Source organism: Glycine max, chromosome 6 (assembly GCF_000004515.6).
Source record: "Glycine max cultivar Williams 82 chromosome 6, Glycine_max_v4.0, whole genome shotgun sequence".
NCBI lineage: Eukaryota > Viridiplantae > Streptophyta > Magnoliopsida > Fabales > Fabaceae > Glycine > Glycine max.
In genome coordinates, this window is record NC_038242.2 from 11,949,882 (window position 1) to 11,963,209 (window position 13,328).

General features: G+C 30.1%; 2 protein-coding genes and 1 non-coding gene across 3 annotated transcripts; all 3 read right to left on the reverse strand.

Moving 5' to 3' along the window:
• Nucleotides 1-6,445: 6,445 nt before the first annotated feature.
• On the reverse strand, nt 6,446-7,213 carry LOC102668558 (uncharacterized). Its single transcript, XM_006581678.4, has one exon. The coding sequence runs from the start codon at nt 7,211-7,213 to the stop codon at nt 6,446-6,448; it is 768 nt and encodes a 255-aa protein (XP_006581741.2).
• A 2,442-nt stretch (nt 7,214-9,655) lies between these two features.
• Nucleotides 9,656-9,771, reverse strand: MIR4341 (microRNA MIR4341). The gene has a single exon (NR_048661.1). It is a non-coding gene; the product is annotated as a microRNA MIR4341 (primary transcript).
• A 600-nt stretch (nt 9,772-10,371) lies between these two features.
• On the reverse strand, nt 10,372-13,273 carry LOC100794658 (glucan endo-1,3-beta-glucosidase 8). The gene is made up of 2 exons (XM_003527980.5): nt 12,130-13,273; nt 10,372-11,624 (listed from the first exon to the last, which is right to left on the reverse strand). Exons 1-2 carry the CDS (start codon nt 12,492-12,494, stop codon nt 10,520-10,522), a joined length of 1,470 nt encoding a protein of 489 aa, XP_003528028.1. The 5' UTR covers nt 12,495-13,273; the 3' UTR covers nt 10,372-10,519.
• Nucleotides 13,274-13,328: the final 55 nt, after the last annotated feature.

Sequence of the window (13,328 nt, forward strand, 5' to 3'; positions counted from 1 at the left end):
CGAAGATGATGAAGGTTTTTGGAAGAATGAATAGTTTAATTTTATGGGGTAAAGAATTTAAAATGAAAAACACACAGCGATATTTAACTTTTTTGCACATATACGCTGTACACTTGAGTAGTCACACAGTTGATATTTATGCACCACCTTTTTAAAAAACTTGAAATCAATAAACTAGATAATTTTGTATTTTCCTTTTCTAAATGTTATGCTTTGTTGGGCTGACATCACAACAAAAACAACTAATACTTAACGCATTAATTTAAAAGAAAAATTCATATAAATTTATTTTTATATGTAAATTCATTCTTAAATATTAAATATCAAAAGATAATTTGTGCATTGTACTGGTCCAAAAACTAGTTTATATAATAAAATACTAACTTAATGTGATAATAAAAATTAGAAGAATAAATTGAATATGAAAAGGCTAGAGTATAAAATCAAAATTATTTTTAAATATCTAAAGATCGACCCTTTTCTTGAATATTAATATTCAAGGAGTGAATTATCAAATATACATTACTTATTGATTATGGTAAAGTTTCAACCATTTATAGTAATATATACTAACCTTTAACAAATGTTGGACGACGACTTACAATGACACTTACACCTAAAAGCAATGATGACTCTGAACACAATCAAGATGGGCAATTGCTCAGGATCTCATCTTTTGACGAACATCAAATTCTTTTATTCAATTTATATAATTACTAAAATAAAAATTACATATAATTTTACAATTATTTTTAAAAATTATTATAAAAAATTAAGTAATTACCAATAATTTATTTGGGAAAATGATTACTAGTCATTAGTACTCAACTAATGGATAATGCTTTCACTTCTCAACAAAAAGTCTACCCATAATTTTGAGAAAATGAATAAGCAATTTATGCACAATGTTAAACGTAAACAGAAAAATATGATATATTATTTCTTTCTATTTCTATCAACATTAATGTAATTACGTAAATAAAAGTCTTGAATTTTCTCAATTTTTCAAATTGCCCAGACAAGGGCGGAGCTACTAAGGGATGGGGGGAGCATGGCCACCCAAACTTAGCATCAACGATGTAATTCTTTTCAGCATTATGTTTAGTTTATAGATATTAATAATAAAATAGCTAATAGAATGTAGAAGAATGACAAATAAAAGCCCATAGTATAGATAGCCTTGTATCAGATTTCAAAATCAAGGAGAATTAGTTTGACTATTGTTATTTCCACTCCCCTTTATTATGAATACACTTTCCTATTTATTTTATTTTCCTAAAATACACTCCCTTTTATTTAGGTTAAGTTTTCTCTTCCAGATTTCAGAATCTCTCGATGTCCCCTTCTCTTGTTTAAACTTCAATCTCCCCCATCTTTTTGTTCTACAACACTCATCACCTCAATAATACTGTCACTTGTTGTAGCCTATATCGATGGTCATGACCAATTTTTCATTGTACCCCAAGTTCTTATTTTTTGCGAAGTCTCTATTTCAAATAACTGCTGAGGTATTGGACATCTCCAATGGAATCCCAAGAACTATTTTTATCATAAAATTAGATAATTCAAGAAAATTCTACAAGATCATTTTTTTGCACAATGTTATTGCTTTATTGATGTTTCAACTAGCCAATTGGTTTGCATGGTGAAGATATAAACAAAAAAAAATAGTTACATGGCTTTAGGGGTTCAGGTTCCTTCATCTCCCATTAGTGTTATCCTTTTTCTGTTTTGTCAAAGTTACATAGAATATACCTGGAGATGTTCACAAATGATTTGTTATCATGAGCATGCACCCTATTACACATGCATCACCATGATATTATAATTTTATGCTATCTGCTATATATGATTGAGGCCTGGAGAACGGTTTTAATTTTAACTTTCTTTCACCTCCCTCTTTTTGACAGGCAAAGCAATCAAAGGAGCCGCTCCTATTTATTATAATGTTTTTGCTTAGATGACATGGTTTATGTAAAATGAGGTTTAATTTACATGGTGATGATGCTTGGTGCCAAGAAGTTTTGCAAGAGCTATGCATATATAGCACGATGAGCAAATGTCCTTTCCGTCCTCTTTGTTCTTCTTAAAAAAAAAATATAAAGCCAAATAGCCAATTAAAATAAATGCATCATCCAGCATAATATTTTGAATTTATGGAATGCAACTCTGAGATGTGGACTGGGAACAATTTTTTAAATGCAAGACTTATGGATGTATGCAAAGGAGAGTGTATTTTCTGAGTATTTTGGGGGGAAAAAATGAAAAGAGGAGCGTACTAATAACAAGGGGAGTGGAAATAGCAAAAGTCAATAGTTTTCATTCTCTCTCTCTTTTTTTAAAGGAAGATAGTTTTCATTCTCTTAAATACAATAGTTCTCTACTTGCCCATTATTCAATAGATTCTTTGATTTTCCTGTGCTATCCTTTACTGAATAGATCAAACCTCTTCATATATATTCTTTTTCTTTGGTTTTTGGTACAACTTTACTACAAGATTCTTTAACTTTTTCTCAATTTTTTTTGTCTAGTTTTAGTATGATAGGCTGATGATTTTGGTAAAAAAAGTTATTGAATGATAATTAAATTATTTTAATATTTTTTCTTTTCTTTTTTTTCAAACTAGAAAAAAAGTTAGAAAATTTAAATGAAATTATTAAATAAAAAAATTAGGAGTATTTTTTTTATTCAAATCTTATTTTTGACCCCTTCCCCCAATATTTTTATTCAAGCCCCGTCACACTATGACACCAAAAAGCTTAAGACCGGTCCTGCTGTTAAGGTATCAATGTATCATAGTTACTCCCTTAAATATATTTTTTCGAGTAAATATAACGATTTTTTACATTAAAAAATACAAATAAAATAAATATTTATTCAAATAATACAACCAAAAAAATATTTATCTCAATGATATAAAAGACTGTAACAAATGAAAAATCGATTCCCTAAAACTGATTTTTCACTTGTTTTTTTACAATACTTTAGAAATTGGTTCTCCGGAAACAAATTTCTAAAGTACTGTTTTTTTTTTATTCAAAATCAAGTTATGAAATCGGTTTCTTAGGTATCAATCTCAATGTGGGTTTTTTTTGTTATTTTTTTATTTCTTTTTATTTTTTAATTGTTTTTATTTTTTTCCTTTTTAATTATCTGTATTTATGTTTAAATTATTTAAACTGAAAATAATTTTATTTTGCATATGTTGTTGTTATTTTTTTCATATGTTTTGTTTTATCATTTTTTGAAGAGTTGAAATCTTTTTTAAAAGTGAGTAATGAAATATGGTTGATTTGAAAAATAAAAATACAAAATAAACATATTTTTATTTTTTATATATTTATTTTGCAGTAATTTTACCAAAAATATAATAGTAATTAATAATAGTGACTAAAAATTGATAAAAAATTATAGAATATTTTGATATCGAAACTAAAAAAAAGAAATATAGAGTCAAAAGATTAAATAAACCAAAAACAAATCATAATCAATAAATAAGTATTTTTAAAAAAATTAACTGGTTTTTTTATTTGTTTTAATTGGTGTTAATTTTTTTATTTTTCTAATTTATACATATTAATTTATGAAAAAATATAATTTATCTAGAATAGTATTAAAAAAAACAGTTAATCCTTAAATGAAACTCTTGAAAAAGAAAGTGAGAAATCCGTTTGAAAAAACCAATTTTTTACTTGCTACAATATTTTGTATAATTGAAATAAATATTTTATGGTTGTATTATTTGGATAAATAATTATTTTTTTATATTTTTTGGGTAAAAAACTTTTGAAAGATTACGTTTTTTAAGGATGATTGAATAGGTTGGTTTAGGTTTGGGGAGTTTTCAAGTCCAAACCAATTAAGTTCAATTGACTTCAACGTTTTGATAATCGAACCGGATCAAGGGTCAATGATTGAAGTGAACCGAGCATGTTTTAATAATTTTTTAATATTTTAATATAAAATCCCAATAATATTGGAAAAAATAGTATGTGCATAATTGATAATAATAAAAAGCAAAGTTCATTTAAAAGTGTCATAAGTTATAATATTTCTTTAAAAAAAACCCAACAAAATGACGTTGTTTTGAAAGCTTTATTTTAAAATTGAGCGAAACCCTTTAACCCATTAGTTTTTGACCGGTTTAGTGGTTTGAACTTGTTTAAGGACACATCGATTTTTAGGATCATTGGACTCAATACGTGACTGATTCTCGGTCGAACCAGCCAGTCCGATATGGGTTTCAAAATATTTTTTTTTCTTTTTTTAGTTTCAATATCCAAATATTCCATAGTTTTTTATGTGAGTATTTTTTATGGGTTTTAGCCATTATTGTTAGTTACTATTGTGTTTTTGGTAAAATTAATACAAAATAAAGATAGAAGGAATGAAAACATGTTTATTTTCATATTCTTATTTTTTCAAATCAATGATATTTCATTATTCACTTTTAAAAAAGATTTTAACTCTTCAAAAAATGATAAAAGAAAAATTATGAAAAAGATAACAACATATACAACAAAAAATGATAAAAGAAAAATTATAAAAAAGATAACAACAACATATACAACAGAAATTATTTTTATTTTAAATAATTTAAACATAAATATAGATTATTAAAAAGGAAAAAAATAAAAACAATCAATTTAAAAAAAATAAAAAAAATATTAAAAGAAAACAAAAAGACTCACGTTATGAAATTGGTTCTTCAAAATCAATTTCATATCATGATTTAAAAAAGAAAAAAATAGTACTTTAAAAATCAGTTTTTCATGAACCGATTTCTAAAGTATTGTAAAAAAAAATGAGAAATCGATATGAGATATGAGGGAATCGATTTCTCACTTGTTACATTATTTTATATTATTTGGATAAATATTTTTTGAATTATATTATTTGAGTAAATATTTATTTATTTTTATTTTATATGTAAAAAACTCTAAATATAACTCTGAAATCTTGATTGGTTTAACATTGAATGTTCAATAATTGAACTATGCTCCGGATGGTTTTATTTTATGGTAAACTCCATAACCAAGTACGAAAAATGAATTACATATTGCGTCAGTAAAAAAAGTAAAATGAATTACACATATGATAAATTGTATCAGTGTGTAAATTGATTTCTCTTTTGAAACAACTCTTTTTTTCTTATGAACAGCGCGGCACAACAATACAACAAAAAACAACAAAATTAAAGGTATCCAATAACTGATAGATTTTTAAATCTTTGAGAGCATGCAGCTTAAAAAGCAAAGAATACATAAAACAAGAAGCAAAAAAACAAAAAGCACCCACATGTAATTATTAATAAAAATGCAAAAGATAAAAAAAAAAGGTAAGAAACAGCAAGGAAGAGCCCACGAGAGAAGGAGGATGCATTGTTTATTTGTCCCCTTTGCCCTAAACATGGCGATAAGAATGATTTGATCTTCTCCATTTCATTCCTTCACCCGTAGCTTTTCATTGTCTAGAATTACACTGACACCCCCATTCTCCATGCAATATTTCCAAATACAAGCCTTTGTTATTCTAACAATAATACATGTAAGCACCGAGAGGCTAAAGATTTTTTTATACTATGATTTAATTAATTAATAATAAACCATTTTATATTATAAAATTTTCTATTTTTATAAGTAATAATTACTTTTAATAACTTATTTCTGGTTAATAAATAATGTTAATTTTTTTTATCATGACTAATTTAACTAATGATTAATCTTCATAAAAAAAATAAGATTGACCATTTTTTTAAAACTTTCTCTTTGCAACATGGTTTTTTTTTGTATAATGCTTTTATAAACTTTACTTTAAGAGATCAAACTCGATTTTACTTGAACCATAAACTTGTTAGTATATGATTAAATTGTCATTTTGGTCTTTCTAATTTTATAAATTAATGACTTTAATCCCTTAGGTAAATATTAACAAATAATTATGAGTTAATTATAAATTAATTAAAAATTATTAACTATTAAAAAATTAATAAAAATTATTAACTCTCTGCAAATAATTTTACTACCTGCACCACGAGATGTGACTTATCTGACATGAGCATTACGTTAGAATTAATAATTTCTTATTAAATTTTTTTAATGATTAATATTTTTATTTAATTATAATTATTAATTAATAATATATCAGATGATCAAAGTTGTCAATTCATAAAATTAAAACCAATGTTACAATTAAAAATCAGATTAAAAAACAGAAGCATCATTGGATTTGAAATTGCAATTTAGCGCAGTATATAATGTTAGTTAATACCGATTAAACTTTTTTTTTCTTCCCTCGTTCTTTTTCTTTATGATATTCAAGAATTTACAATGGTGCAGGAACCAAAAATATATAAACATACACAGCAGAACCAGAAGTAGTCTGAGCTTTGATTTGGGCATTAAAAAATATACATAAAAAAAGAAGAATCTATTATTACCTGTTTCTATTTCTTCTTCCTCTTAATCTTGCCATTACAGAAGAGTGAACCAAATCCGAAAATGCTCCTAGTGGCCTTGTGATGCGGCAGATTCAAGATTGGACTAATTCGAACTCCATTATTACCGGAAAAATTCTTCTTCAAGGAAGGGTTCTTTTGGCAGGAATCATAGAAATAATAAGCACCTGAACTGGTGGAGGACGAGGATGACAAGGAAAAGGAGGAAGCAGAGGACTGTTTCGCCAGCTTATGCCTGGGAATAACGTTAACGGCGTGGTGTTTTGGCGTGTTTGGTGCTGACCCTGTTGAATAACTTCGCGACAGAAACTGCAGAGAAGAACGAAGCATGCTCTTCCCACGCGTGGCGCCGTCACAGTTCACGCTGCTGCTACGCCAGAAAAGCTTAACTGAATTGCTGGGCCTCATCTCTTCTTCTTCTTCGATGATGATGTCGATGATGTCGTCCTCATCTGGTTCCGACAAGAACTCTTTTAGCATCTTCTTGCGTTGTTGTTGTTGGGGGTGGTGGTGTCGTGGGGCATAATTGGAATTGGGAATGGAAACTAGTCTGCTGTTGATTTGAGTGGGAAGGATCTTGCCGTTGGAGAAAAGCTCGTCGGCTGAAGAGAGTTTCTGTGCGTTTGTGATGCAGAAAACAAAGTCTGAGCTTGTGTCTTGGTCAGGGCCTTCTTCAAGTGGGACTGTGTTTTTCGGATCATGTGAGAATGAAATGCGAGGGCTCATTCCTGGGCCTGATTTATCGGAAGAACACATATTTATTGCCATGGGTTGGTGGGAAAGAGAAAGAAAATGCAGGACTATGAGAAGCTTCGAGACAATTGGGCTGGGGAAGGAGGAGGAGTAAGCATTATTAAGATCCCTTTTCTTACTATTATCACTTACTATCAAAGAGAAACCAGAATAAACAGATAAACTGAAAAACAGTAGATACCAATCATGTACCACATGTTATAAAAGGATATCCTTTTCGGGGTTCCCAAAAAAGCTTTAGCATTTGGGGTTCATTTGGAGAGAAAAAAATGAGAATAAACAGTAAAAAAATGTGAAATTCTCAGTTTTAAACTCTATTTTAATTTTATTTTTTTCATTATACCGAATGAACCCTTGAACATGGGATCACTCAGATAGTTGAATTTTTGAAACATGTTAAATAGAAGTTCAATTCTTTAGCTTTTTCATATGAAAAATATTTTTTCGGAAGAGATAAAATCTACTTTTTGATGATTTCTGTATTTTTTGAGAAGGATTAATCATAAAGTTACAGTTGACTGTGAGACTATTTTGCTTTCAGGAAAAAAGAAACATTAATTTGAAAACAGGAGAAAGTGTCCTTTGAATGAGAGAGAGAGAGAGAGAGAGTTTAAATTGGGTCCCGATTGCTATACATAATATTGCAGGGAATTGCTGATAAACATGATCGATGTGGTCGCAGTAGTATTTTTAGAGATCCCAAAAATCTTGAGGTTGCGATTGAATTCGCAATCGTAGAATGTTTTTTTAAAATATTGGGATAACGTGGCTTGCTATTATGCTAAATGGTACAGGCAGTATCTAAAATAATTTAAATACATAAAAGAATAACTTAATAAAGTGGTTGTTAATGTAAGAAACAATAGCTGATGATAATAAAAGGTTATGCTGAAGTGATTTAGTTTATGAATCCATCACCTAAAGTTTATGAATTGTTTGGTTTCTGTCTCGAAAATAATTCTCCAATCACTGTAGAATATATAAAAATCTGATAATTCAAAATTATCTTAATTAGTTTAACATTGCACCAAATTACCAATGTTTTAAATTATGCACTTTATTATTATGAGATCGATGTGGCAGTAACATGTCGGACACCAGATCGTGATTACAGATTGTCGTGCAACCTAGGGGTGAATAGACAATATCAATTGAAACTGTCTCACGTTAATTCACAACAGACACAATGAGATTACAGTTGTTATATATAATTGCAAATGCAATTTAAAACACCTTAATTTTTTTAGACTGTAGAACAATGGTTGTAATTAAAGTAAAAGGTGTGTGTGTGCAGATAACAGTGACACTAGTAATTAACACAGATAATTTTAATCTCAATTGTTTACGCAATGAGTAAAAGCTAGACGGACTGCATGAGCTGCACATGTCAATGGTAGATCCGATTACCATTAAACTCAATTTTAGATCTGGTATCGTGAAGGTACTCTTCTATATTATATTCGTTTTTGCTTTTATTCCCCTATTTTTTTAAAAATAATTCCAACATTTTGATGTAAAACTTAGAGCATTGATCGATATTCTCCTCAGAGGTGGAAGAATAAGGTTGATAGTTGATGAAGTGATGATAACCTTACCATAACGTGGCATGCAATGTAGGGTCCATCGGAGACAAATAGAAAGCAAATGGTATTTATTCACAACTAATTGGTTAGCCAAGACATGCATGGTTGTGAATGAGATTGTACTAATTGGTTGGAAGGATATCAGAAAATACTGTCCACCAGAAAATTTTAATCTCTGGTACGTTTAGCTTCCAAAATAAGTTTCACCATTTGCTGCCTCTTTGATTTTGGTTTCTCCATATCACAGAAAAGGATACCTTTAGCTAGGATTAAAATGCCTTCGGCCTGGTAGTATTACATATAGGCATGCCAAGAATTAACTCGTTCACTATCATAGAGGAAAAAATATGTCAACCCATTAAATTAATTTCTATAAAATTAGGAGATACCCAACACTCAAAAAATGAATATGGATAAAGATTATTAACAACCCATTATTTATTATACTCTTTCAACAAACTTTTATTTTATTTCTACGAATTTAATGTAACTTATTAGATTTTCAATTTTGTAACACTAGACATCTAGTTCACTCGATAATAGACTATGTATTTATATATAAAAAGACAAAATTATTTGTATTATTAATACCATTATCCAACTAAATTTGATAACTTAAGTATATAGCAATTATCCAGATAAAATGTTGATTTGAATTAAAAAATGATACTAACAATATTCATAATATAATATCTAAATCTTATTCTTATTAAAAAATTATGTGAATTGGTGGTGATTGTTAGGAAATGAAGGGATTAAAAATCAGCTTATAAGGTGAGGATTGTTCTCTAGTTATATAGTTTATCTCGACATTATCTTTATTTGATGTAAGACTTTAACATATCTCATTTTTCTCATAGTTACCCGTCATGTTAAACTTTCAACACATCTCTTTATCTATATAAGAATCTATTGAGTGTGAGGGAAGGTGTGGTTACACCTAAATAGAGAAATATGTTGAAAGTTTCACATGAGGGTAGTCACGAGAAAAATGAAAAATGTTGAAGTCCCATGTCAAATAAAGATAATGTCAAGATAAACTATATAAGTGAAAAGGTATGATCACATGCTATTTCTCTTTTTTGGTAGATAATGTGGACTTTTATAAAGGAAAAAAAAGAGTGAATAAAGTTGATTATTTCACATTATTAATTTTTACACCGACCATTATACTAATTAAAATGATTCTTTTTCGTGTGCTTTTGCTCATCTCTCTTTGTAACAAGTGATTTGATGTTCTCAACCACCCTTCTTTTTTTTTTTTTTGAGTATTCTCAACTAGCCTAATACATCATATTGCATTTGAAGGGAGAAGGATTTAAGAAGAAAAAAATGGAGGAGCGAACAGATCGTAAGTTTGAGTTTTTCTCACAAATAAATTAACAATTAATATTTAAGTATAAAAAAATTAAATCTTGCATCTGAACCGTATAAAATAAAATATTGCATATGAACTAGAGAGTATCTCAACCTTTTACTTATTTTCTGATAATAAACACAATGAAACCGAAAATTGTAATCATTAGATTATAACAGAACTGCGTGCTGTTAAAATTTGACTATAGACGATTTATTTCCATAATCATCCTAGAGAGATCTACTTCCTAAATCATTTCTACAAACCGCAAGAGGAAATAAAAACTAATGGCATAACATCAATAACATTACATCAATCGTGCCCCTACCCATGGTAAACATTAGTATACCAGTACCATCCATATGGTCTCTACGTAAATGTTACGAAAAACAATGCCAATCCAATCAAAATGCTTCCAATCGCACGCATTGCTCTAACCATGTCACCACTGCTCTCAATTTCTATAGGGAACAAGCAACTTCCCTTTGATGGATCCTGTTTCACAATAGTTCCCATTCCATTGAAATCACACGCCTCAACACTTTGGTCCCTTGTTTGAAAATATTGGTTGAAAGCAAATGAAGCATTGCCAGCAAGGTCTAACTTATCACAAGAACAACCAAATCCTAAGCTTGTGCAATCAGCACCAGCACAAGCATAGTCCAATGCACTTGGCACCAAACTCAAGTTCTTAACATCACTACTTAGGACACACCATTGACGTTCTTGGTAAACAACACCTTTGGCTGCCACTGGCCATTTGTCCTGTCCCTGACCAGAAAAATCAATGGGAAACTTAGGCCTTCCGTCGTAGCCAAAAATTCCCCAATGACGCTCAAAGTTGCCAGGCTCAATGCTCTTCAAGTTCTCATCAGTAAGAGAAAACAGATACATCTCCATGGCTCCGGGGCGAAGAGGAGTTCCTTTCTTGTGTACCATTTTCTTGAGTAGTCCTTGGTAGAACCTTTTTGCATTGTAGTTATTAGCATTTTTGTTGCCATCAGTTGGCCATCCAATTTCACCAACCACAATTCTCAAGTCAGGGTAGCCAGCTTTTCTCAATGACCAAACAAGGGTGTCCAAATTTGCATCATAGACATTGCTGTATTGTGCATCTTTGTCTTGAATTGTTCTGCCTTGACCATCAAAGAATGCAAATTCTTCAGGAAAATTGTCGTTCTGGTAGAGACTGAGGAAAGGGTATATGTTGACAAGAAATGGTGAGTTCCTTTCGTGAAGCAAACTTAGTATTTGTTTTATGGCATCGTAAATGTCACTCCGAAAATCTCCATCTGATGGCTTGTCTGAAGCAGACTCGTAAACATCGGCATTCAAAGCCGTTGTCACCTTCACTGTGTCTCCAAGACCAGCCTTGTCGATGGCCTTTTGAATATTTTGCATTGCTGGGAATGTGGTCTTCACATATGCACCCTTGTAACCTTTCATGAATGGCTCATTTCCAACAGATACGTGTCTGCAATAACATAATTGTGAGTAATCAAGGAAAGGAAAGAAAAAAAATTGAATTTTCACCGACTTAAATTCATGATGTTCATGATACAGAATTGAAATCACCTATCCCTGCTTAATTTCCCATCTCATTCCAAAGAAATTACTAAATAGTCCGAGATTATGTGGTTCTGATCAATTTTCATATACTGTTTTTAATTTACAAAATAATTAATAATGTGTAACAACACCTAATTAAAAATTTTAATAACGTGTCATAAAAATTGACTGAGATCAAATGATCCTAAATCATGTAATAATTTTTCATCTTCTAATTAAAGAGTTATCCACAGTTAAAAGGCAACGTTTTCTCATAGTTAAGATTCTTTTTTTGGATAAAGTATAATTTTTGAATTGAGGGGACAGAGAAAAGGACATTTTGTTTTTTGGAAAAGGTTATTTGGTTTACCATGATACTCTGATGCATGTAACTATTGAGTCCTATGTGAAGGAACTTAATGCCACCATACCTGATGTTGACGCTCCCATGATGATTATGAATATGTTTGGTGAGATTTTCTCTAACCCAAGCTTCAGCATCTCCGCTACTTCCAGCAAATTTACTCAATTGATCATTAGGAATTCCTACCATGACTTCAATGTCTGTACCAGACAAAGCACTCAGGGTCCAAGAATCTGCATCAAAAAGTTTCACCTTCTTGATCCCGTTGTCCTTCAACATATTCACCACTACGTTAGGATTCAAAGTGTGGGATGCTAATGCACCCCAATTGATACCAAGACCTGGTATAGACTCTTCCCCTTGGGCACCTTGGTAATGAGCAAAGACCAATATCAAACATAGCCCCCACATGAAGAACTCGGTTGGAGCCATGATGATTTGAGTCGTTGCAATTGGTAAATTGGTTGATATTGGAAAGATTGGAGTGAAACATATGCAGATGTTTATAGACAAATATTGAGTATTGGAAACGAAAATAGTTTGTTACGAGTGCAAGTACAACAAATAACATTTGAACCAAATATGAGTTTTGCTGAGATGTTTATAGTTATAATGTCTAAATAAAGTGTTCAAAACGCTGGTTGTTTAACTATATGCAACTCACTAAATAATAGTCTGATGGTTGTTTTCATACCCATACATAATAATTAGCAGGGGTAATTGTTTAAATAAAGAAACGGAACCGAAATAAGTTTTGTCCATGATGTTTATTGAATATCTTAACAAGTATTAAAGACGTTTATAGGTAAACCAACGAGGGTATATTTAGTTTGTACTCCATCTTGAATCTTCTCTTCCTTTTTGGCACGTTCTATTTTGCTCCTAATTTGTAATTGAGCCTCTTATTCTATGGACGAAGTTTTCTGATTCTCAATAATGTCTACAGCTGTTAAAATTGCCCAGCCTTCATAGCCCTTCCTTAAAGATTATAAATAATATATAATATAATAATAGAATTTTCATTTAATTACTCATTTAGTCTTTTTTTTTAAGTAACTCATTTAATCATTATAGTTACACAAATTTTACCTTTTAATCTTTATCTTATTCATTTTGGTCCACACATACTATTTTCAATCCTTTTTAGTCCCTATAAATATAATACATTGTTAATCCATTTTTAGTCATAAGGATTGAGATTTGTTTCGAAATAGGATTCCTCCCTCAGACGTCTCCTACGAGCATAAAAGTGTATTATATCACTAC